At 48.1% G+C, this 23755-nt stretch overlaps 1 protein-coding gene across 1 annotated transcript in view; it reads right to left on the bottom strand.

Moving 5' to 3' along the window:
* LOC144146255 (neprilysin-like) overlaps window positions 1–23755 on the bottom strand; it is a 40894-nt gene that overhangs the window by 15199 nt on the left and 1940 nt on the right. The window contains exons 2-10 of the mRNA XM_077678218.1: window positions 18959–19045; window positions 17614–17735; window positions 15144–15375; window positions 13297–13395; window positions 12104–12181; window positions 9707–9816; window positions 7136–7194; window positions 3725–3776; window positions 2161–2228 (exon numbers count right to left, since the gene is read on the bottom strand). Coding sequence (XP_077534344.1) covers window positions 2161–2228; window positions 3725–3776; window positions 7136–7194; window positions 9707–9816; window positions 12104–12181; window positions 13297–13395; window positions 15144–15375; window positions 17614–17735; window positions 18959–19045 — 907 coding nt within the window. The remainder of the gene's footprint in view (window positions 1–2160; window positions 2229–3724; window positions 3777–7135; window positions 7195–9706; window positions 9817–12103; window positions 12182–13296; window positions 13396–15143; window positions 15376–17613; window positions 17736–18958; window positions 19046–23755) is intronic.

The raw sequence follows: 23755 nt of genomic DNA, 5'->3' as shown, positions 1-23755 counted from the left end.
GTGCGCTCCCCGACGGGTCGATGAACGGGTCCGTTATTCCGTGCTCCCTCCTGCCGTTCGAAACAGCTAAAAACAAGCGTCACTGAACCTAGCATTCAGGTCTTTTCGCCCGCAGTAGCAGGCAAAGAATACTCTCTATAACAGAGACCATTCACTATAGCGAGCACCTGTTGCCTATACATGCAGTAGAATCTCGATAAACGGAAATCGCTTAAACGGAATTGCCGTTTGAACGGATCAGTAGCCTATAGCTTGGTTGGTTTTGTATTCAGATAATGTAAAAAAAAAACTTTCGGTAATCGGAACTAAAATTTCCGCGTCACCATGTAAACGGAACCAGGAATGTAACTTCTTGTGAAACCCATTGGCATTAGAATCAGCTTTTTACGGTTCCGGTTGTTTCGTTTTTGTTTGTTTTTTCTTCCTCCCCGTTATTTTAGCTTCGTTGGCCTCGTAAACCTCGTCTCGTTAGTGGTCAGCCGCGCTAGCGCAACGAATGCAACATCACAGTTCTTGTTCCAGTCGTTCGGTCTCGGTTGAAGACGCCGATGTTACAGGACTCAGCTCTTGCCATGGGCGTCCGGAAGGGGGGGCAAGGGGGTGCAGCTGCCCCACCTTGAGATTCGAATATTTTTATGCACTGCAAAAAAGCTGCACAGCTTGGTTGGCCCATAATTACAATAACTTTGCCCTGAAGGACGGAAGAGAGGAGAGAACGACACCGACGTTCTGTACTTTGTCCCGTCCTTTAGCAAAAAGTTTTTTTAGTTATGTACGTGAACCAACTAGCCCAACAATCCACGCTACTCAAATGATTAGCACACTCAGGTCCTGCGTATCCGTATGGACCGCCCTTCAGGACTGCGTTCAACATTGCACTTTAGACACTGACTAACATTGCCGGTCATGTGACGGCAGTGAAACGGACTGCCTGTGATGGCTATTGAAGATAGCGAACAATTCTGAAGGGATTGACGTTTTTTTGTTTTTTTTTCTAAACTCTAGATTTATGCAGTCATATAACCGCAAGAACTTCAGTTTTCGGACAAATTTGCAGCTATATCTAGCAAAAACTCTTCACCGCTACACTTAGTAGGGAGAGTGTAACATCCTCCTGTGCCGTCCCATCACTTTGTACACCCTTTCTTTCGTAATTGCGAAATGTCGGCACCACCCAAGCACCGAAACGAAACCCTCAAAACGCTTGTACTTCTGTACTGCATTGAAAGTCAGGGAGGCCAGTAGTATCTTTATTGTGTGAGCCATTTCAACAGACTTCATCACACACGTCATCTCGCAATTTGCCCAGAAAAACCCGAGACGTCTGCAGCTGCTATTCAAGGAAGATTGACGGAGTGCAGTTGTATGTTTGGGAACGTATTGGGCTGTGTGCTGGTGATCAGTTGGCGTGAGTCGAGAACCCTCACGCAGCGAGACTTACCACTTTTCTTTACGAAGTGACAGTAAGTTTTCGAATTTTCTTTAATTAACTTTAGTTTGTTCGGTAATAAAATCTAATGTGTATTCTCCAAGTTTGGTTCAAATTTTCTGTTTGTAATTTTTGTAACCCCAAATAGCGCCTTTTGGGTGCTAAGCAACCGTACCTTTCCCCTTTCACCCCCCCCCCCTCCCACTAATGGATGCCCCCCCTTGCAAGAAGTTCTGCGGACGCCCTTGGCTCTTGCCGCCTGGTTTGTGCCATCGTGGTGCTGTTCGCGCTTCATTACCGCTTTGCCGTCTTTTAAATTCGATGGCTCGAAAGAATTCGCGAAGTTAAGGTTTCTAGTCTCCGTGAAGATGCAGTTGCAATGACTCAAACAAAAATAATTGATGCATTTATAGTGCACAGCGACTCTTGTTACCAAATCAACTTTGTGAATGCTGTGCCTAAACCTCTTGTAGTTTTCTTGCTTTCTGAAAAACTATCAGCTACACTCATCTTCTAGTGCTTAGAGTTCCATTAAATGGTACTAAGAGTGTGTACGCACATAAATTTGCACTTTCACCCATCTATCTCAGTAAACGGAACTCCTGTTAAGCGGAACTAATTTTTTCGGTCCTTTGAAGTTCCGTTTATCGAGAGTCTACTGTACAGGGATGCCATGGCAGAAAGTGTCTCCGGCAGCAATCCCGCTTTTCTTCGCGGTGGCGTAGACTTACTCTTCTCGTAGAGCATTCTTGTCATTGCTTTCGCCAGCCGGACGCCATAACGCGCCGAATGGACCACGCTGCAAAAGGTCAGAACGGAACAAAGCCAATGATGTTTTCATGCGGCTGGGGGAATCCAAAACAGGCGCATTCTTTTTAAACGTCGGGATCTTGATTTAAACATAGTTCAAATCAGTCAACTAAGTCGATGCTAAAGAGGACAACAAAAAAGGCGGATGCGTAAACCTCCTTGGAGCGCATGTTTTTATATTGTCACGCAGCCAAGGACGATGCGCTGTTCTTTCAGTAAACAAGGTTTACCGGAGTGAACTTGTGCTCCCCGAAGAACATAAAACATGCGCAAGCGTCGAGAAGTAGTCAGCGAGTGCCGTGCACGACACTCTTCGGCGAAAGCGAATGCCAGGGCGTTAGCCCTGCGAGAATTTATCTCTGCGTTATTCTTTCTAGAACCATGGAATTTGGTCGAGAACACTGGTGGTAAGAGAACAACGTTCTGGTCCAGTGACAACAGGACCATCACTCTCTCTGTTAATCAAGATAGCCTGTGCAGCCCACAAAAGAGGGAACCACGTGCTTTATTTCGAACATATATAAGACAACCGCGCGCGGCCAGACGTTGGCCACAAGCATAAGTAAACAAACCAGAAGGCATGGTTCGCGGCAATATTTTCAAACGAGTGAAGTGTTCAAGTTCACGGGAACTGCGGTAAACTGATTTTTAACACGAAAGCGTTTTATTCCTGGGTACACCAAGATTTCACTGACGTCATATCCGCCACGGAAATGACGCCAGTACAGCGAAGCACCCGGCCTGTAAATGGTACACCCCTGCACACAGGGTCTTCTTGCGGGGAGGCAACCTTTAGTACTAAAGAGTACGTTATATTTCGGGTTGTTCGTTTTCGGGTTTTATATTTCAGCACGAAAGAGTTTTATGCCGGGATACATGAAGATTTCACTGACGTCATATCCATCACGGAAATGACGCCAGTACACCTTTGCCGAAAAGACCCGGCAGCAGGACGTCGCTCACCAAGCGCACCCACAAGACAGCCGCCAACCCGCAAATCACGCTCAGCTGCAGATTTTGCTGCACATTTTACTTTCGTGTTTTACCGATTCATATGACAGCGGAATCAACCACAGTTTTTTTTGTTCAAATGAGTGAAGCGTTCAAGTTCACGATAACTGCAGTATACTGTTTTTCTTTGCTATTACATTTTCGCGGATTTGTTGAAAAGAGTTGAACAAAACAATGAAGCGCCTCCTGGCACGTTAAAGGACTTCAAATTTACTTAAAGTATGGTAAATGTCTGCTAGAGCCGTACCTGGCTGGAACCTTGAACGGATTGTGATTATGGCTACCCCATCTCTCTCCAAATAGGAAGGGGGGTATTTTGTGGTCTGTTAACTTTCGCATGCATGCTTTGAGTCTGTCATGGATGACTGGTCAAGCTAGGACGACATTCGAATAGAAAAAGCTAAAAGAAGCATTCGTAGAGCGAAAAATGGTTGCAAGTAAAGCGTGCCTAACATTAACCAAGATTGAACTTACAAGACTGAACTGTTGGTTGGCACAGATGTGTTGAAGAGGCCCATCGGGATATCTGAAAAAAATATATAACGTCTTTGAATACGTCAGTTTTTCCCACTTTTCAAGTAAACATTTATCATAAACAGGGCAATTGGATACTGCAGGTCAGGCCGCTAAAAGTTGCATTTAATTTTTGAACCGTTACAGAACAGTTGGATGGCCCGCGTAAAGCCTTAGATTTTATTAAGGAAACTGTTCACTACACACAGGGAAACTACGAAACAAGCTGCTAGGAAAGTTGCTAAAGGTCTGATGACTTCTATCGAAGACTCATCAGGGACATATCAGTTCATTCACAGCCTCTTACTAACAAAACATGCTAAACCATTTTGCTGCGTAGTTGCTTGTTTCGCTGCAAATTACAGGGGTTGGTGGAGTCAAAACTATCGCGGCACACTTCTCGAGAAATTATTGGTGGGCCCTGTCGAAATTTCTATGGGCGAATGCTTCGCACCTCCCCCCCCCCCTACTCCTTCGGCGAATGAGGAATCGAATGAAACGTTGGTTTTTTTTTTTTTTCTTCAAATGATCCAGATCTACCTAACGCGAATTTGAGAAACAAGCGGAAGTTCGTTACCGGACCTAAATGGAACGCTGTCAAATCTATTACCTGATATATTTTACCTGTCAGCTAGGGCAAGTTTATGGCCACAAGTCATTAAAAATTATGCCGGGAATTTGAGCAATATTGGGGTGATAAGTTTAGATTTGGCTCATATTGGATTTGCACACTCAAATTGATACGCATTCCTGTCAAAACTTTATTTAAATTTCCTTTCAAGCAGGGTGCGATTGAATTTTGGTAGAAAAGGCATTAAAATATGCAACAGGGCTTCAAGAACAGTAGAACTATACATGGAGAGAAGACGAGTCCTCTTGGCACCATTAGCAGCTTTTTTCGAATTCTTCCCTACTTGGGCACGCCTGAAGGCACTCACGAATAAAGCAAGCTCTTCATTGCTTTGCCACGAATTTCCAAAACGCTTCACAAGAAGGCCGCTCATATCTTCTCCTTCACCTTAATGAAGTGATTCGTACTCTCAAAGAGGGGGAGGGGGCGATTTGCCAGGGCTTGTAAGCGGCGGCTATTTATTTAAGCACTAAAATGGTACATGTGGGAGTAAAAAAATAAATGTAACTAGAGTTCTTTCGTAGGAACGGGGAGGCGAAATGAAATCATTGTATGACATCTCAGTTTTGTTTCGTTTCCTTCTTCCGATCCCTTCGTCGTTGACATCTGTGGGGCAGATCTTTCGCCGATCTCCGAAATGCCGTCTGAAATCATAATTCAGCTCCGAAAGGCAAAAAAGAAAAGCTTCCGATAATGATAACGAAATAGTCTCAACAGTAAAACCACAACCAAACCCTTTTTTGGACAAATGGATTTGGTCAATTTTGATCCATGAAACACAAGGATGTAGCTTATTTTCGATACGAACTGCACTCTGCGTACACTTTTCAGCGCGCTATCTCAACTGTTTTCTTCCCCCCTCCTTTTTAAGAGAAAGTTGCCGAGTTTTTCTTGTCGCTGCATTTTTTTCGGACGTAGTTCCCGTTTCTGGATATGGCTCATTTCGAAGAAAAAAAAGCGCCTCAAATATGCCCCGTGTTCTCTATTCTCCGATGTCGTGATTTTCGCGCCTTGCCGGGCATGAACCGAAACTCCAGCGTCGACAATGGCTAGATAAGTCTCAAAGTGCGGTCAAACCTCCCGTCGCATCTGTGTGAAAACCAAAAGCAAACATCGCGCGATGTTCAGTTTTAAAACAGAGCCATTCATTGCCGCTGTTAAGAAAAATGCGCGGATCCCACGCATATATAGGTGGGAATCGACTTAACGCGAACTCTAATGGTGACATCCCAGGTCTGAAATGAACTTGCGTGTGGCATTTTAAAGCTAAGCTTTAGTGTTCTCACTGATGGCGTCTGTAACTCGAAGCGCCGAAGTGGAGGGAAAAAAACGCTTCGGTGGCCGTAATCGAAATTAATTGGGTCCCTCGCGTTATGAAGCCGCGTCTATCCAATTGCTCCATTTCGACAAGGTCGGAGCGCTTTGGACAAACGAGACGGCAACCAAAGAATCCGGCACGAGACAGCTTCTCGTTAAACCATCGTCGCCGTTTTACGAAAGGGTTCATAATTTTTTTAGAGTTAGTGTGCTAGGGGTAATTACTAATTTTTTGGCAACTGTGAGCAGTGGTGATGTGTTCCGAGAAATACGAGACGTATCACGAGAAACGTTCAACGTTTCAATTTCCTACGCTAAGACGCCACCAACACCATACAGACGCACTGGACTATACTCCTGGCAAAAAAAGAAGTTAAACCTGCATGTAACGAACCCCTATGTAACTAATTCCTGGAAATAACGAAGTTTTTCATTTCCCCATTTCCACCTCCATTGGAGCCAATGTGTTCGCGACCTCTGTGGAACGAAGGAGTTGCGATGGTTAACCTTGATTTAACGAATTCCCTACGTCGATGAGTCAATGTTTTTTGCCCTTTTTCGGAAAAATCGGCAGGCGAAGTGCCCAAATTTAGCGAATTCAACCCGCACCACAATCTCCCGTGCCTTTCCACGCGTGAGAGCGGTGTCGGTTAGGTGCTTGGCCTTCCTGTCGGAGTGTAGTCGCGCGTCTCCACTAATATCTGTGGTGTCGGATTGTCGGCGATGAGTTCTACCGCCAGAAAAGGAAAAGTTTTGTCTCTTGAAGACGAGCTCGATATTCTAAAGGCCGTCTCTGCCGGCGAGAGCGAAGAACGTCACCGCCCAGTATACAGTGTCCCAGCTAGCATCCCCTCAACAATTTTGAGTGCGGAAAATAGCATCAAGTTTCGCGAAAAGGCGCCCTATATATCAACATAACTTTGGTACTTGAAACGCGTTATGGCACCGAAAATTGTCAAAAAGAAAAAGCGATCCTTAGGTTACGTTTGTGAATACGGGGCCGCGTAGTTGCAGCAGGCGCAAATCACGCACTTTTCCAGTGTGAAATATATCCTGGAACAAGGGTGAGTTCAGCCTCACTGATGTCTAGCATACTGGTTTCGTTTCTGCTTCATTCACGCGAGCTTTGTCTCGAAACCTGTATGTAACAAAAACCTGGATGTAACGACCAGGTTTAACTGTATTCGTGTCTAGAGACATGGCCTCTCAAGTAGTGGTCGACGACAGCTTTGCTACAATAACAGAAGGATTGCGCAGGTAACACCCAGGAAATGGCCGACCGCCAGGAGCGCTTACAGTGTGGGAACAACGCCGAACTGTAATTGGATGGGCGCTATTCGTTTTCTTTTTTGTCCAAGGAACCCACCCAAATTGAATGACGTCACATTAAAATGCTGCGACACACTGACGGGACACATACTTACACACAGTCTGTCGCTGCATGTCATACATAACGTCGGTGTCAAACACGCTGCCCGGCCACCTGGAGGCAGACGGGAAAAAAAAAAAACGGCAGTCGTTTACGCGGACCTGATGCCATTCTTAAACGTTGATGTTGCCTCGCGATGCTGCTATCTTGACATAAACTATCGTAAGTGATCGCATTTACAGTAAATCATAATACAGACGCCGTTGTAATGGTCGATACCCTCTTGCGGAGCGTAAGCGTACTCAGTATATCGAGAGCATTTAAGGGCAAGAGTGACACGGACACCATGTCACGTAACAGGCCCACGTAGTTCTTACAACAGCTACCGCAGTGAAATTTTAACATGGATAATACTTCCACTGACATTAAAAAAGTCAATACAGAGTAAACAGGCAATGTGCGCCGTTGTATTATTTGTACGCATGCACGCTTAAGCCCACTTCTGTAGCACCCACGCGCGCTGTAAAAACACAACACGCTGTCACTATCTGTCGTAGGAGCCCGCCGCTTTGCGCTCCGATTGCTCTCTTACTTTCTGCTAGAGGAAACTGCAGAACAATTATATTTAGCCTCAAAATACATTGAAGACCATTTTCCGGATTCTTATATATATGCGCATTGTACTTTCATTCATCGGCGTTTTGTCGATCAGCTGATGTATTCAAGATCCGCTTTTGTTTAGCTTTCTGCAGAAGCATGGGAAATTGCAAAACTCCAGTTTTTACAGCAGAGACATGATTAAGAAACTCCCCCCCCCCTTCCACACGCACAAACATACACCCTTTTTTTTGTTTTTGCTGGAGTAAATCAAAAGAAGCAGCTTCCCTCCTCCTCGCTTAGCACGCCCGCTCCCTTCCGCCACCTGTTTGCCTCCAGTGCTTCATATCGTGATATAGGTGGTATTCATTAAAAATTTAGTTTCACTTTCTTCGCTTGGGAACACTGGGAGCGGTCACGGACATGGCCGAAGCGCCACGGACATGGCGCGGCTTGTGCCACTGCGCCCGCACGCAGAAGAAAAAAAACACCGGCGTGCGACCTCTGCTCCGTTTCAACCCTATTCTCAATGGTGGTGTAAACAGAAATGTTAGTAGCACTGACGTTACAGTCGAGTCATTACTTTGTGTTTGGTGGGGTAGTTTGGAACGTCCAACACACATGTCCTAGCACGGACAAGTACCGCCATCCCGCGGAGCCCGACGTAACCAGTGACGACGCACTCACATGGTTGCCTGCATTCGTGCCTCGCCAGTGAATACAAGCTATAAGATGGCGTATATTGCCCCCTGAAAGAATGTTTCCCCAGCAATGAATTTGTGTTTAGAAGTAAACCAGACTTTAAAGAGAGTGGTGTAAGCTTTGTTTTGACAAGCTGCTTTCCCGCGTTGTGTATTGCACAGTGAAGCCTACTTAAAGGGGAAACACATACGCGGTAATGCGAGCGGACGCGCCGCCGTCGCAAAGCGTGAGCGTGATGCCCGCCGGTACCCCGAATACCGCAAGTTGGAAAGCACAACACGTCGCAGCGGCTACAGTCACGCTGAACGCTCCCCCGGCGCGACGCCGCGGTTTGAGTGAGAGTTTATTGCCAACCAACAACCCTCAAAAAGCTGCGCTGGGCATCCACCCTCACAAAGCCGAATGGCACTGAATTTTTTGTTAGCGCAAGCTACTCTACGCTACCTCGGGCAGTCTTCGCGGGGTGGCCAGTTTTGCCCATGAGCCCTAGAGGTCAAACCGCACCCCCTTCCGGCGGGTGATGGACATCCTCGCGCGGCAACGGCCGAAAACGCCGTCTCCACCGAGACGCGCGGTGAGTAGGCGGCCGTAGCGGGGAGGTCCACCACACACCTCGCCGCCTCATCCCTTCTTTCCCCACCCCACTACTGCTGGACAGGATAATAAATGTTTTATCTCTCTTTCTTCCGCAAGCGCCCGGCACGGAGCAGCGGCCCGATAACGGGGAGAGAGAGGTGGCAGGGGAGAGGTATGCGAGGAGGAAAAGGAGACGTGCACGGGAAGTGGCGGAGGAAGGCGAGAGGGCCGCCGCCGCAGCGACCAGCGCGCGCCACGAAGGAAGGCCACGAGGCCACGTGCGGGGAAGAATTGTGTGTGATAGAAGAAGACGAACATCCAGCTGTTGTCCCTCGAACAGCGGAGGGTTTTCAACAACGCCGTGAGGCGAAAAAGAGGGAAAATGCTACTGTTGCACACAGCTTCACTACCTTCAAGTCTTACGCTTTAGTGTGAGCTTCTTTCATTTTTTTTTTGTAATCCGATTTGGTGCTACATCGCAACCTTTAAAAGAGTCACATATTTTGTGATTAGTTTACAGGCTGCTTACTAGAATTTTGGGTTGATTTAAGGAGTTAAAATCAAACATCGCCCTGTGTGTGGATTTTAACGCTCATGGTCCCATCCAACGTCCAGAAATCGACGAGAAAAGGTGCAAGCAAAATAGGAGCCTTCCTAACTTATTTTCACCCCGTAAAAAAATAGGGTCTAAATTGGAAAAAAGTATTCTGTCTCGATGTGCTGAAACAAAATTCGTGCTACGTGTACTCACTGTCTCATTCTCGCCTTCTGGCTCGTGTAGGCATCTACCATGTCTTTCCGTAAGTGCTGAACTAGCCCGAAGTACTGCTTGATGGCGTCCTGTCCCGCCGGGAACTGAACCTGCAGAACGAAAGTGGGAAATCATTCAGTGAGCTCTACTTCCAACCTCGGTGTGCACGTCACTTCAGCCCTGCATGCCCCTCCTTTCTAGAAGCACTGCATTTACTTACTCCGCCTGCTCCGTTTATCGGATGCACGTGCGGTCTTCTTCAGTCAGCACAACGGGAACTTGTAGATATCTTTATTCTTAAACCATTGCTTGCATCTTGGCATGCATTGTACTGTGGTGATCTCGCTTAGGGTGAACGCAGAAGCGCGTGGCCGCCGCTACTATCAGAGCGGCCTACCGTGGGATGCGCGAAGCAGCACGCATGCGCTGTGCGCGTCGAGCGAGGCTATGCTTTCAGCGCGCGCATCGCGTCATGAGAGCGTCTGAACGTCGTCTGCTAACTTTATCTTGCCTGTGGCGGTGGAGCAGTCTGCCGCTGTAAAAGTAAATGGAAACTGGAATCCGCAAGAAAAATGTTTCTGAGGGAGCCGTTATTCCTTCATTAGTTGGATGCAATGCAATTGGTTCGTCACATCGCAACTCGCCAGCTTGCTTCGAACAGACAAGCGATAAAAAGATGACGCTCATTTTACCAGCACTTTATTGTCTGTCAGTGATTGCGACGGAAACCGAACGGACGAATAAGTACAATGTTAATCAGAAATAAATTAAGAGCTTAAAGGGAGCTTGGGAACTAAAACCTCGACTCAATTTACGGTGGAAAAGCACCGTTCTGATGTTTATTAGACATGTTCATACAAGGATCGACGATTTGAGGTTCAAAGCGAGACACCATTAGCAGACGACGCGCCACATCGTAGAACACGAGCAGACGCACTGATGACGCGATGCGTGCGCTGAAAAAAATTCTGGCTCAGCACGTACAGCGCATGCGTGATGCTTCGCGCAGCCCAAGGTAGGCTGCTCTAATAGTACCGGCTGCCACGAGCTCCCGTGTTTACCCTAAGCGAGCTCACCACTGTAAAACCCTGCACATGCGCGGTTAGGTTGTCCTGTCGACTGCGCCAATTATAGCGCCGCTAGCGCAGCCCGATTGATACAATGGCTGCCCCCAGAACAAGAAAGTTGGAAATGTGTGTACGAGCGTGAGCCTAGAGATTTCAACGTTTTAGATTCGACGCATCTCATTCACTCGCCTTGTCCCTGCATCCATCCGGCGTTGTTGTCGGCGTTTTCGGCGTCCACCCCTCACCCATTCTCCTCGCCGCGCCAGCTGCGCTTTCCGCCGCTCACCCCCTCTCCTCTCTGATAGCGAACACTCACTCGCGAGGCGCATTGGATTGGATTCGATTGGATTGGATTGGCTTGGCTTGGATTGGATTGGATTGGAACTCTGCAATGCTTCGCATCCCCTCAGGGTTCCCCTCGGGAAGATGGTGTAATTTTTTTGGTTCTCAAAAGTAAAAAAATAGTTGGGTATACGAAAACCATTTGGAGGCAGATTCGATTGCAACTACTTTTTATAACTATTTGAACTAATAATTTAACATCAATAAAATCTCGCCATATGCGGGTTGATGGTAGCGTTTTTACTCGGTGTTTGGTTTGTCGCTGACTAGTATCCGCTGCTGCCGACCATCAGCGAACTGCCCCTGCTTCTCAAAAGTAACTGGACGTTTTCTTTTGACCTAGCTTCGTTCACTGCCCTGATCTGTTAACAGAGGCTACTCGACTATGCTTCACGCTAGTGTCACTAGATAAGGGTACAGAGTATCGGCACTCTTTTCTCCTATTGTTCCGTGATGCCGCCATGATCAATGGTCAGTTCGCATCACGCCACATTTGTTTACACTGAGACGGTTCATGGTCGCCGTCGTTTTGTTGTTTATGCGTTTTCTGTCGATCAACTCTGGTAGTCTCAGCTTGTCCTCCCTGCTCGGCGGCTGCGCGCGACTGGCGTCGTTCCGAATGAGAATCAAAGATAACGCGTGTAACAGCATTTCAGCAACAGAAGTGTGTCCGAAGTTGCCCGTTTTGCTGCATTTTCGGCAGTATTGTTAACGAACGACACTGTCGAAGTTAACGACGATACCGTGGAAGCGGCAATCTCGCAACACTGACAAACACCAAAATAGCCGCCGTTGCTGACGTGCACGCCTCAGTGGCAGTGTCTTATCTAGTGGCGCTAATTCACACCCGCCCCTGTAGTGACCCGGTGCTCTTCAAGTGTTTCCAGCTTATCTGGAAGGCGTTAAGGTAGTTCCCGTTTCTTTTTTGCACGGTGTTTTTAACAGCATCATCGTGGTTGTTAAAAATTGATGGGAGGCATAGCCTTGCCTTATTGAGGTGATCCAGGAACTTGTCCTTGATGGACACCCAGACAGGGTAGAAGCTCAAAATCTTCTGAGAGGCCAGCTAGAGGAGAAAAAATATCACATGACGATTACTATATACTCCCTAATGCGGAATTTGCGCGCAGCGCGAACTGCAGTCTACTCGGTCACGGCGCATATCTGCTGCGTTTCAGGAAGTGACCGCGTGATCAGCGAACGCATGGAGGCGCGCACTACTCCCCTGTCATCTCGCCGCGCGCCGCCGCCGGCCGGCCTGTTGTTGCAAATCGTGTTTGAACCTCCCGCGCACACGTGGTTCGAATTAGCGGCGAACGGAACAGCGTCTGGGGGAAAGTGTCAGGAGGAGGGCGCTCATCGGCGGCGACGCATGGCGGAAGTGTGAGAGGGAGGCAGTGAGAGAGATGATGCCATAGCAGCGCGTGCCACCCTCCTCCTAAAACTTCCGCAATAGCTCATCTCCGTTTTCTATCTGCCTTGGCTACTTCGTTCGCTCACACGGTTACGCGGGCATAGACGGACGCCGCCACCTCGAAAACCAGGTACCGGCCGCCAAAGAGCTGCGCCCTAAATAGGGAAAAGCAACACCAATGCCACGTTGAACCCCGCTTCTTATACTCGTGCTACGCAAAGCTACAGCAGTCAATGTTCACAGTATTGTCCTAATACTGCCTTCTGTGAGGATTCGAACAATAAGGGCCACTCCCTCAGCACTGGCCTTAGAACCAAGGACTCGGGCTGTAAATAAGCTGTAAATACAGCAAACACGAAGCTGTGAGGCCAAACAGGAAGTAATCTCACCTTTGCCTGCCCAAGTGTCCACTGTTGACGTACTGCATCGTTCAGAGGAGAGCACGTTGCTTGCGTTACTAATCTACCCACGATCACGCTGATTAAGGACAGTGGCAGTACTCTAGTTTCTTAAACAGAAGGAATGAGGGACGGAAGTACAATACCACCCCGAGGCGACTAGCCGTAACATTATCCCACTTGTCACAACAGTTAACGTCAATCGCGCAGAACTTTAAAGCACCTGGCAACCCCATCCTTTGACCCAGCCAATTCTTTACCACGGAAAAAACCAAACTTTTCTTGGTATTACTCGTTCGCTGACTTGGAAACGCGGCATAGTACTTTGCCACTCCTCATCTCCCAAAGTGGCGTCGAAGGGGCCCTTACCTTCCTCTCAGTGATGTACTTGGTGAAGCCGTCCATCCAGGAAGACTTGTTGATATTCTCCACGTACACCCGTCCGATCTTGTCAGTGGACATCCTAGCCTGGCATTGCGAACCACATCGAACGAAAAAATTAGAGGAAAATTACGCCCAAGGTTCTCAGAACATTCATCTTACGACTTGTCACATGGTTACGTTGTGACAAAATGTGAAAAAAAAAATCCCCTGTCCTCAAAAATTCATCTAGAAAATTCTCTGTGGGTTTTGGGCTGTCATTTTAACACGAAAGTGTTTTATTCCCGGATACATGAAGATTTCACATACGTCATATCCGTCATGGAAATGACGCCAGTACAACGAAGCAAGCACCTTGAAAAGGGTGCACCTCTGGACACGCGGTCTTCTTGGGGGGAAGCAACCTTTAGTACTGAAAAGTTAGTTATAATTAGGGTTGTTGGTTCACCATTTTTATATTTTAGCATGAAAGCGTTTTATGCCCGGATACACCAAGATTTCACTGACGTCATATCCTTCACGGAAATGACGCCAGTGCACCTTTGCCGAACCGACCCGCCAGCAGGACGTCGCTCCCCAAGCAGATCCACAAGACAGTCGCCTACCCGCAAACCATGCTCAGCTGCAGACTTCGCTTCACATTTCACTTTCGTGTTTTACTGATTCCTATGACAGAGGAATCAACCAGTTTTAACAAAATCCTATACCATAATCGTGAGTCAGCTGGCTGAAGGGCACAGAGACGTTGCTCCAGAAATGCTTTCAAAATTTTGCCAGAATGTCTAGCGTTCGCGAGCCGTGGCTGCGCGACAAGGCAGCGGAGGAAAGAGGGGCAGCATTCGAGGATGGGCAATGATAGCGGATTCTTGAATAGACCGACATGGAAGAGTGGCTTTACGGGCCGCAACGGCTGAAGACTACGCGGAATAGCTGGGAAAGTGAAACGAGTGAACAGTACGGAAGGAGGCAGGACAGCGCTTGTCCCCTGTTCCTCTTCCGTCCTATCCTCTCGTGCGCTAAGTAACGTTCCACGACCGTAACCGACTAGCCCACATCGCTGCTCTGACAGCCGGGAAAGAAAGGAGGGAGCGCTTGCGCAACCCTTGTACCCTCGAGGCCCGGTCCTAGTATAGCCGAACCTCGTTATAACGAAGTAGTATCGGGACAGCAAACTAGTTCGTTATATCCGACACTCGCTATAACAGTAGAGGCAAAATTCGGCTGTAAAAAATCGACAGCCTGGCGCGCGCAAAAATACTTGATACAGAAATGCATTTTTTAGGCTTCCAACCTACTATAAACCAGGTAACCCTTACATTTCTCCTTGTTGCATTTCAAGCTGAATGAGCCGGAACATGAGTACGGGAAATTACAACAGAACAGAGTTCACTTGATAAAACGGGACTGCGTCCTTATTTATTTGATGAAGGATGTGATCTTCATCTGGTGTCTGTTCACAGTACTGAGCAGGATAGATTTTTCCACAGTGTCCGCGAACGAAAGGGCCTTTATACTTCTGCAGTTTCGGATGCCAGAAGGTTTTTACAAGTAGCTTCTAAGCCTCCTAGTCAATTATTTCTTCGTTATATCCGATATCGCGCGCGGCTCACCATTTTAGTTTCGTTATAAAATGGTAAGTGCCATTGAAATAAAGCGTGACCAACCAAAGATCGTATTTAGTTCACTATAGCCGATAATTCGCTATATCAGTGTTCGTTATAACGAGGTTCAACTGTACTAGGTGGGATGAGGTACGGTGAGCACCCATCGCTGATGCCCAGCCAAGCCCGGTGCAAGCGGACCCAAAGCGGCCGGAGCAGAGAGGAGCCACTGACCACGACCTCCTTGAAGGAGGACTTGTTGAGGTGGTCGGAGTAGATGTAGAGCAGGTAGAGGGGCACGGCGCGGTCGATGCTGTGCATGCACACGCGCCAGTGCTCCACGTTGGCCTTGTACATCCCGGTGAACTGCGTGTACCACACGTCGCGTAGCCGCTCCACGTCGTTCGGCAGGTAGGGCGACAGCTCCACCATCACCCGGAAGCCCAGGTAGTTCAGCACCACGTAGCTGCCGCCCGAATTAAGGTGGTGAACAAAAGGGGGGAACGGGGGCAGCGCTCGTATCTCATCTAAAGATGTCGTCAAAAGTATCTGTTCCACGTACAGGCGCCATCAGAAGTAATTGGAGCACGGGAGCTGTTGCCGAACAGCATAGGAATGCCGTGTAGCCGCACCGGCGGTAAACGAAAGGAGCAGAACACGCATGCGCGCCTGCCGACGGTGATAGCCCACCTATACTTCTCAACCCCTTTTTTTACCGCCGCTTCGAGCATTATCCGTACCATAGTGGTCTCAGCGATGGCGCTGATAGTACAGGCGGTATCTGGCAGCGTCGCTCACACATTTTCAGCGCACGCGATCTGCTGGAGAAGCGTCGCAATCACAGGGATCTGAAGCGACAATTTTTTAGGTGGGTCTGCTATCAGCGCCATCGCCGAGACCAGTAGGCTGCGAACAACGCTCGAAGCCGCGTTAAAAGAAGTGGGTTGAGAAGTATAGAAGGGCTATCGGCGTCGGCAGGCCCGCATGCGAGTTCTGCTCCTGTAGTTTATCGCCGGTGCAGCTACACGGCGCTCCTATGCGGTTCGGTCACAGCCCCCGTGCTCCAATTACTTCTGACGGCACCTGTACAATATGTTGAAAATTTTCGAAGCCGCAACAGAAGCTCCTCAGCCATAAAGAATTAGACGTACAAGCTCAACGTCCAACTGTTCCAAACTCTTTCAGTATAGTAATAAAGAAAGGTTATTTCGTCGACTTTCTGGTGTAAATCACTTCGGGCTCAGTACAAAGGCAAGCTTGTATTTTGAATTCTTTGCGGTCTACAAGTTTTTGCCAAATACTGAGCATACGTCATTCCGATGCTATAGGAAAACGTTCCTCACTCGGCGCGAAACTGGTGCCCCCTCGCGAATGGGCTGAATTAGTGCCTGCCGCTAAATGTTCCGCGTCACGACCTCCTTGTCGTATCACTAAAGGAGCTCGGCAGAATCGTGGATACAGGTATCTTCCATACGATGATATAATTTGAATGTAAAATACCCGCGAAGAATGACTGAGTGTCTCCGCCTAAGGAACTATTTTTATGGTACATTATATCTCGGTGTGGCCAATACTTCTGAGCTCGCCAATAATTGCCAACCTGCGTTTCGTGTTTCAAAGTCATTTCAGGTTTTAACCATGTGTTGCTTGACGTAATGGGGCGTACTTCCCCTCTGCTTCCTTTCCGGAAATACGGAAATTCTTCTCACTCGAGCAATAAGTACGCTTGCTATAATGATGATGATGATTATGATGATGATGATAACAATATTGATCGAGAAGAATCGAGAATTTAGAACACTGCATTTTCCCCTGCCCCAATTGCAATCCAATCCCCACATTTCCCCCACCCTCCTTCAACTTTTCGGACTTGGCTAGCCTCGGACCAGCTCACGGACCAGTTGGCGTTGGTGAACCTGGCCCGGGACATGCTCAACGCTTAATGTTGCGTTCGAATAAAGTTTTTTCCTCCTCCTCCTCTTTGCTAGCCATTCTGGGCGGTTTTCATCCTGTCTTGATTATTCGAGCGCACACCGTGTAGTCTCACTGAAAATATTTTAGCTGCGGAGAAGGGGGCGGCACCAACTCCCCGGCGCGGTGGGTGCAACGGAGGTCAGAAACAAAAACACCTGTGTTCAAAATATTCCACGAGACATATCGACACGCGACTGCGTCGCTTTCGCACGGGATCGTCGACCAAATCCAGACGTCCCGCCAGTAAGCTATATGCTCAGCTGTAACTTCAATGGAAATTTTGAGGAGCTGTTGGAATAAAACAACAATTTAAAAGAAACCCAGTTCGTCCAGCGTGAAATCTGCTGTAACAGCGCAGGGGTCATCTTGTGGCGGCTCGAATGTCAATGGGGGCTCTCTACCGCGCAAGTTCTACGTCTACGTCGCCACGAAAGTTCTATACGGCTCGCGCTAGCTAAACGTCAGCGCCGGAAGGCTCCCTCCCAACCTTTACTTTCCTCCATGTCCCTCCTCGTTCCCTCCCCTAGCGGGAGGGAGAGGAACCCGCCCCTACGAGACCACGGCGCCCTCTTTCGGTGGGTTTGGGAACCGATTTTTGCGAGGCTACCGGCGGGTCGGGGGCCTGTTCCCACCACTGCGGGACTCACGGCCTTCAGCAGGCAGACGAAAAAGCTCCACCAACAACAGCTCTGCTGCAAAAGACTGCTACCGTAGGAAACACAGCAAATACCTCGGGGACTCATTGACGGTGCTTGGCAGCATGGTCATGAAGTCCGGCGACTTCACGAGGATTCTGGTCTCGTCGATCATTTTCCGGTGTTGGGTGGATTCATCGACGGCCATCGATAGGAACTGAAAGGAGACATAAAAAACGCGTGCGTCAAGCGCACGTACAACTGCCAACAAGAATCGCCCTGCATGTTACAGCGTCTTCAAATCACAGAGCCAGATTATCATCATGGCTTCTTAGATGGCCCTCTGAGAAATGCCTGCTCGCCCATGTATGGCACCGTGTAGCCGGCACGGTGCGGGCCGGGAGCGTCTCCGCACATCCTCGCATTTAGTGACGGCGTTTTTACGCCCTCTCATAGATCGGTAAGCTCCGGGTAAGCTCCATAGATCGGTAAGCTCCAGGCCGTCAAGTGCCTGATTTACTTCCACAAACTCGTCCCATTCTCAGCCTTTTTCGGCGTCGCAAAGGTAATCCAGATCCCGCCCCCCCCCCCCCTTCCCCCCAGCGGGTTCACTCATCCTTGCATCCTCCAGCTCCTTTAACTGTTTAAGGCTATCTAGTGAACGGCATTTGCAGTATATAGTTACTAAATACAGCAGTTGGCTGGCGAGCTTCTCCCCGCCAAGCAGTCGACATGCAAGATTTGCACCCGTGGACAAAAATTTCCAGGACGGGATTTGAATTTTCAGCGTAAATTTCTGTGCTGCCTGGTGGCTGAGCTCCTACTGTTCAAATAGTAATGTTGCTCCGAAGCGCCATGCTTCGGAGCACCGAGTGCTGAGCCACGAGAGAGCACAGAAATTGACGTTGAAAGTCGAAATCACGCCCTGTAAACTTTTGTGCCCGCTTGCACAACCCTAGCTTCCGTCATCGCTATATCTCTCCCCCACCAAAAAAAAAAAAAGAAAAAAAAAGAAAACTAATCCTGATCTAGTTACAGCGTTACCGTTGCAACGCCACCTTCTCCATCACATCAACAATAATCATACAGTTAATAACGCGCTTACACTGATTGCCTTAGGGCCTATTGTATCAAACTATTATAGTTAACACTTCGAGCTAACTAGGACATCAGGCCTTGCTGTTGTTGATTTCGCTCTAGAAAGCGCCGTTTCTCAAAATACGACCTCCGTGTCCGCATAAAAAAATCATGTATGGGGCTGTGCATGACCGCTATCTAGAATCGTATATTTGTTAATGTTCCTGCATTTGTCCAGATTATTTGATATAACCGTGATGTTTGCTACGCCCTGACGCCTGCGAATACAGAAATTACGCGCATTGCTTCTTACGTCCAAAGTGCAAATCACTGTACATACAGGCCTGTATACGGAGCTCTCACCTTCTTGATCTCGTTCGACAGTTGGGCTCGCGTCTTCACCCTGTACATGTTGGTGCCCATGATGGTCATTTCCGGCTTGCTAAGAGACTGTAGCGGAGAAAACGCACGCCAAGCGTAAGTACGCTACAGTACTAGCATTATATGCCGATAAACAGCGCTTAAAGGAACCCTGCAACACTTTCGATAAACGCTTTCACTGTTCCCTCCGCGTCTGGAAGCACCGCGAACGGAGCGGCACTGCGTGATTTGCTGGTCGCACCAGATACGTATGCCTTCCATTTCTGCTTTGTTTTTGTGGCTTTATTTTTAAAGTTGCTATCGAAAAGCGTTCATTGCTGCAACCGAACGAAAATCGGCCAACAGCCGCTACATGACCTCAGTGACGTAACTCGGGCCGTGGAAGAACTTCAAGACCGGGAAAGAGAGAAAAATCTTTTGAACAAGTTTTCAAGTTATCTGATAGGCATAGAGCAGCAATTTTTAGCTGAGGTACTTTGCGACTCCCTAATCTAAGTACTGGGTGTGTTGGGTGACTACGTTCTGCAAGCATTTAAGATTTCAAAAAAAGTTGGAAAAAGCGTTGTAGGGTCTCTTTAACGTCGCAAGAACGCTTTCCAGACTGTGCACAAAACTTACGATACTCTGCGAATTAGTTTGAGTCAGTCAGGCTTTGTGTTTATAACGCATTGATGCGCGGCGACTTGACTCTAATGCAGTGTTTTTATGACTGCGGTGCACAAAACACTTCTTCCCGGAGCTCTGATGTCGTAAACGATCCATCCGGTCGCGCTAGGGACACCGTACCTAACTCTAATAAAACATTAATTCCTCGGGGCACCTACATGTATTCTTACACCGTTCTAAGAAACAACTAGGCCAGCAAGGCTGCGCTGCTGCGCGGGGGACTACACGGTTTAGGCAAGGTTAAGAGTAAAACAGGGTTACGAGTAGATGTGCGGTGAGTTAGTGCGCTCTTAACCACGCTCCCATCTTAGCCAGGTACCGTTGCTTGCGAGGGCCCTTGAGGTCACAGATCGCATGCATTTGTATACGATTCTCAAATAACCGAGTGCTCTGGAAACCGCTGTTCCCAGCATACCTGGCTACGCTGAAGTGGGTGTAGAGGAGGGAAGTCAAGAGAGACCTCGGGAACACCTCGTCCGGCCCTGATTTAACGAAGCTTTCACAGAAACGTTTATATAGCAATTAACAGTTAAGGCGACTATATCAGTACTCCGAGCTTCATCTCTTGCTCTTAATTAGTTCACGGTGAAGTTGTAGACGTGGCAGAATTCCCGTCTACTGTGAATACATGTGTATCAACGGATGGAGTGTGGTTATTGGTCGAACAGTTTCCGTGCTAAAGTTCTATGGCAATTGGCTGCTAAGACGACTGTATAATTACGGTCGGTTTTATTAACTTATCATAAGTGGTGGTTATCATGACTGGTTCGCAATAAAGGAGTGCGCACCTCTGGTGTAAATTCTGGGTCCCCTCTGCGTCACAGTCGCAACAGCTTCGCTGGTCATTTACCTCCACAGAGCGGAATGGCTCGTGAGTTTCTTATTTTTTTGCGGTGGTTTATACAACTGTCTGTCTGTCTGTCTGTCTGTCTGTCTGTCTGTCTGTCTGTCTGTCTGTCTGTCTGTCTGTCTGTCTGTCTGTCTGTCTGTCTGTCTGTCTGTCTGTCTGTCTGTCTGTCTGTCTGTCTGTCTGTCTGTCTGTCTGTCTGTGACTCAGTACAGCCACCTGGCCAAAGTGAAACTGAATCTGCGCAATAGTCTTATATACCCACAGTTAAACATAAACGTCCAAGTCCAGTGGCAATCTGCATACTTGTCAACATTGTTGAACACGAACAAGACATAACGCGAACGTAAGGCATAAAATCAATACATGAGTGATATTTGCAGTGTTCATTCAAAAATTCATAGATGCTTGGTTTTTGCGATAGCAACTGAAATACTACATCAACTGCAGAAAACCGTCGCGTGTTGTTGCCCGCGCCACTATAGGTCCTGGCGGAATTTTAAGAAATCAAACGGCAGCAATAACGAAAGGTTCTACTAGACAGGTTCCACGTTTCGCTTGGAATGCACGTAAAACAGGGCAACGTAGTTCTATAAACGATGTGGTAGGGCGCCTCGATTCACGCGCCTCTCCGCCGTACGGCAGCGCTGGCATCGAGGCAACCGACTTGGGGCAGTGAAACGCGGTAAATTTAAATTGACTTGAGCAAACCTCTAGCGTGTTATCTTGGGAGGAACGAGGCGGTAGAGGAACAGCATGAGAGGTGAGCGGGAAAGAGAAATGGGGGCATTTATATGGCAGGATCGCCAGTCGTCTTTTGTCTTTTGTTGACAATTGCAACGAAAGGAGCAGATACGCGGCATTTTTCGTCTCGTCTAGTGTGTGAGCTGTAACCATGTCGAGCTTTTCAACGTATACTCGTCGCTGAAGTTCCACCACAGCAGCCCCATGGACGCTGCTTTATATGCGTGAAACGCCTCAAAGCCTGGCACAACATCACTGTAGCGGACTCGCATAAAAACAACTAGAACAATAATAGAAGAACAACTATGCGATATTTAACGTCAGCTGCTAGCCGGCATTCAGTATATATGCTCTTTTCATTTATGGAGGACTTATGCGCTCACTCTAAAGTCGTCCGCAAACCTCCATAGCAATGTTTTAATCACTGTATACAGCAGCTCCCACTAAATCTTACACTTCTCGCAGTCCATAGCGGCTATGCCTAGATGTTTAGAATGTTTCGCAAATCAATCGAAAACCTGGGTAATAAGGCTGAATGCGACCCATTTCCCAGCAACCTCCCTTGAAGACGGCCTGTAAGTTAATTTTATTTAGATATGGCTGTCGCTGGTACATTAACTATTAGGTAAACAACTTATCTGTAACCGAGAGCGGGCTGATCGGACTAATCCCTAAGCTCTCTGACAACCTTTTCTTGTGGATTATACCAAAGTTGGCATTTTTTACAAGTGGTACTTCTGAAGTTTTGAGGCTCTGCAGCTTCTCCTCTATGGATTTCCTTTGGCATCTCTTACACGCCGTTTGCACTGAAGCAGCATGAGTAAACATAGAGCAACCTTCAGCCCTTTACTATACGGCGCGCCTCGTATAGACGAGGACAAGGTTTTGCATGGAAAACTTGAATCCCGATTTGTAAAAGAATGCGGTGTATACCTTGGTCCAAGCCACCCTTTCTCCTTGCGTGCGTGGCGAAGTACGTTTATCGTCGTCACCTTCACGACATGCTCACGATTCACGTGACAGGGGTATTCTGAGTGTGCATCACCGTCCCGCTTCTCACAAGAGCTGATGAGTGACGCGCCACTGACTCTCCTGGGTGCCATGATCAAGAACCCCTCTCCCCCCTCTACCCGCCGTGATGTCTCAGCGACTAAGGCGTTGCGCTGCTGAGCACGAGGACGCGGGTTCGATTCCCAGCCGCGGCGGCCGCTTTTCTGATGGAGGCGAAAAGCAAAAACGCCCGTGTGTGCGAGATTTCGGCGCACGTTAAAGATCCACAGGTGGCCAAATCTAATCTGGAGCCCTCCACTACGGCGCGCCTCATCGCCTGCGTTGCGTCAGCGCGTTAAACCAATCGATTTCCCCCCTCCTCTCAAAAGGAACGGGAAATGGAATGTAAAGATGTGTCACATGTATGCGCGTGCCTGTGCTTTGATATGCATGAACACGCCGATTGACTGTCATCATATTACATGCCCTTACCGATTCTTTCGAAGAAGAAATTACGGATGCCGTTTTCGCTTCTATTTTTAAGTCTTGATCATTAGTCGCGACTTTTTTCCGTTTCCCTTTTCAAACCGTATTGGTGAACGAGTTGTGTTCATCACCTTTAGTCTCACCTTTTTACAGCGGACCTGTTATAGGCTAACTCCACCGGTTTTTTTTTTTTAGCACGAAAGTTTTATTCCCGGATGCATGAGGATTTCGCCGATGTCATATCTGCCATGGACGCGTACAACGAAGCAAGCGGCATGTAAAGAGTGCACCCCTGCATACAGGGTCTTCTTGCGAGGAAGTAACCTTTAGTACGAAAGAGTACGGTATACTTAGGGCTGCTCGTTTACGGGTTTTATATTTTACCACGAAAAACGTTTTATGCCGCAATACCCCACGATTTCACTGACGTCATATCCGTCACGGAAATGACGCCAGTGCACCTTTGCCGAAGCGACCCGCCAGCGGGACGCCGCTCGCCAAGCACACCCACAAGGCAGCCGCCGACGCGCAAATCATGCTCACCTGCAGATTTCGCTGCACATTTCACTTTCGTGTTTTACTGATTCATATGACAGAGAAATCAACCGCAGTTGTTTTAACGTGCGCATACCGAGAAAAGTGGCTCCCGCTCACTTCGGCAAACCCTCTACCTACGGCAACGTGTCCGCCTCCGGGGCCTCATACTTTGATATAAGATGGCGTACATTGCCCATAAAAAAATCTCATCAATGCACTTGATCTTAAGCCGACTTTAAAACACAAATTGATGTAAGCTTAAGTGTTCCACATTGTCTGTTGCACGGTGAACCCTGGCCGTAAATATAAAAGGCGGCAATGGGCGCGAGCACGCTGTAATGGGGCCACCGACGACGATTCGACCCCGGACGCCAGGCGTAAGTGCAATGCCCGTCGTGACTCCGACTAACGCGAGGCGGCACGCGCAAACATCGGCGTGGCTACAATCTTGCTCAACGATACGACGGCGCGGTTCGAGCGGAAGTTAGTGGTCAACCGATAATACTTCG

The sequence above is a fragment of the Haemaphysalis longicornis genome, unplaced genomic scaffold (assembly GCF_048455015.1).
Source record: "Haemaphysalis longicornis isolate Haplotype H1 unplaced genomic scaffold, Haemaphysalis longicornis Haplotype H1 scaffold_7, whole genome shotgun sequence".
In the NCBI taxonomy this organism is placed as follows: Eukaryota; Metazoa; Arthropoda; class Arachnida; order Ixodida; family Ixodidae; genus Haemaphysalis; species Haemaphysalis longicornis.
This window is presented reverse-complemented; position numbering and strand designations above follow the sequence as displayed.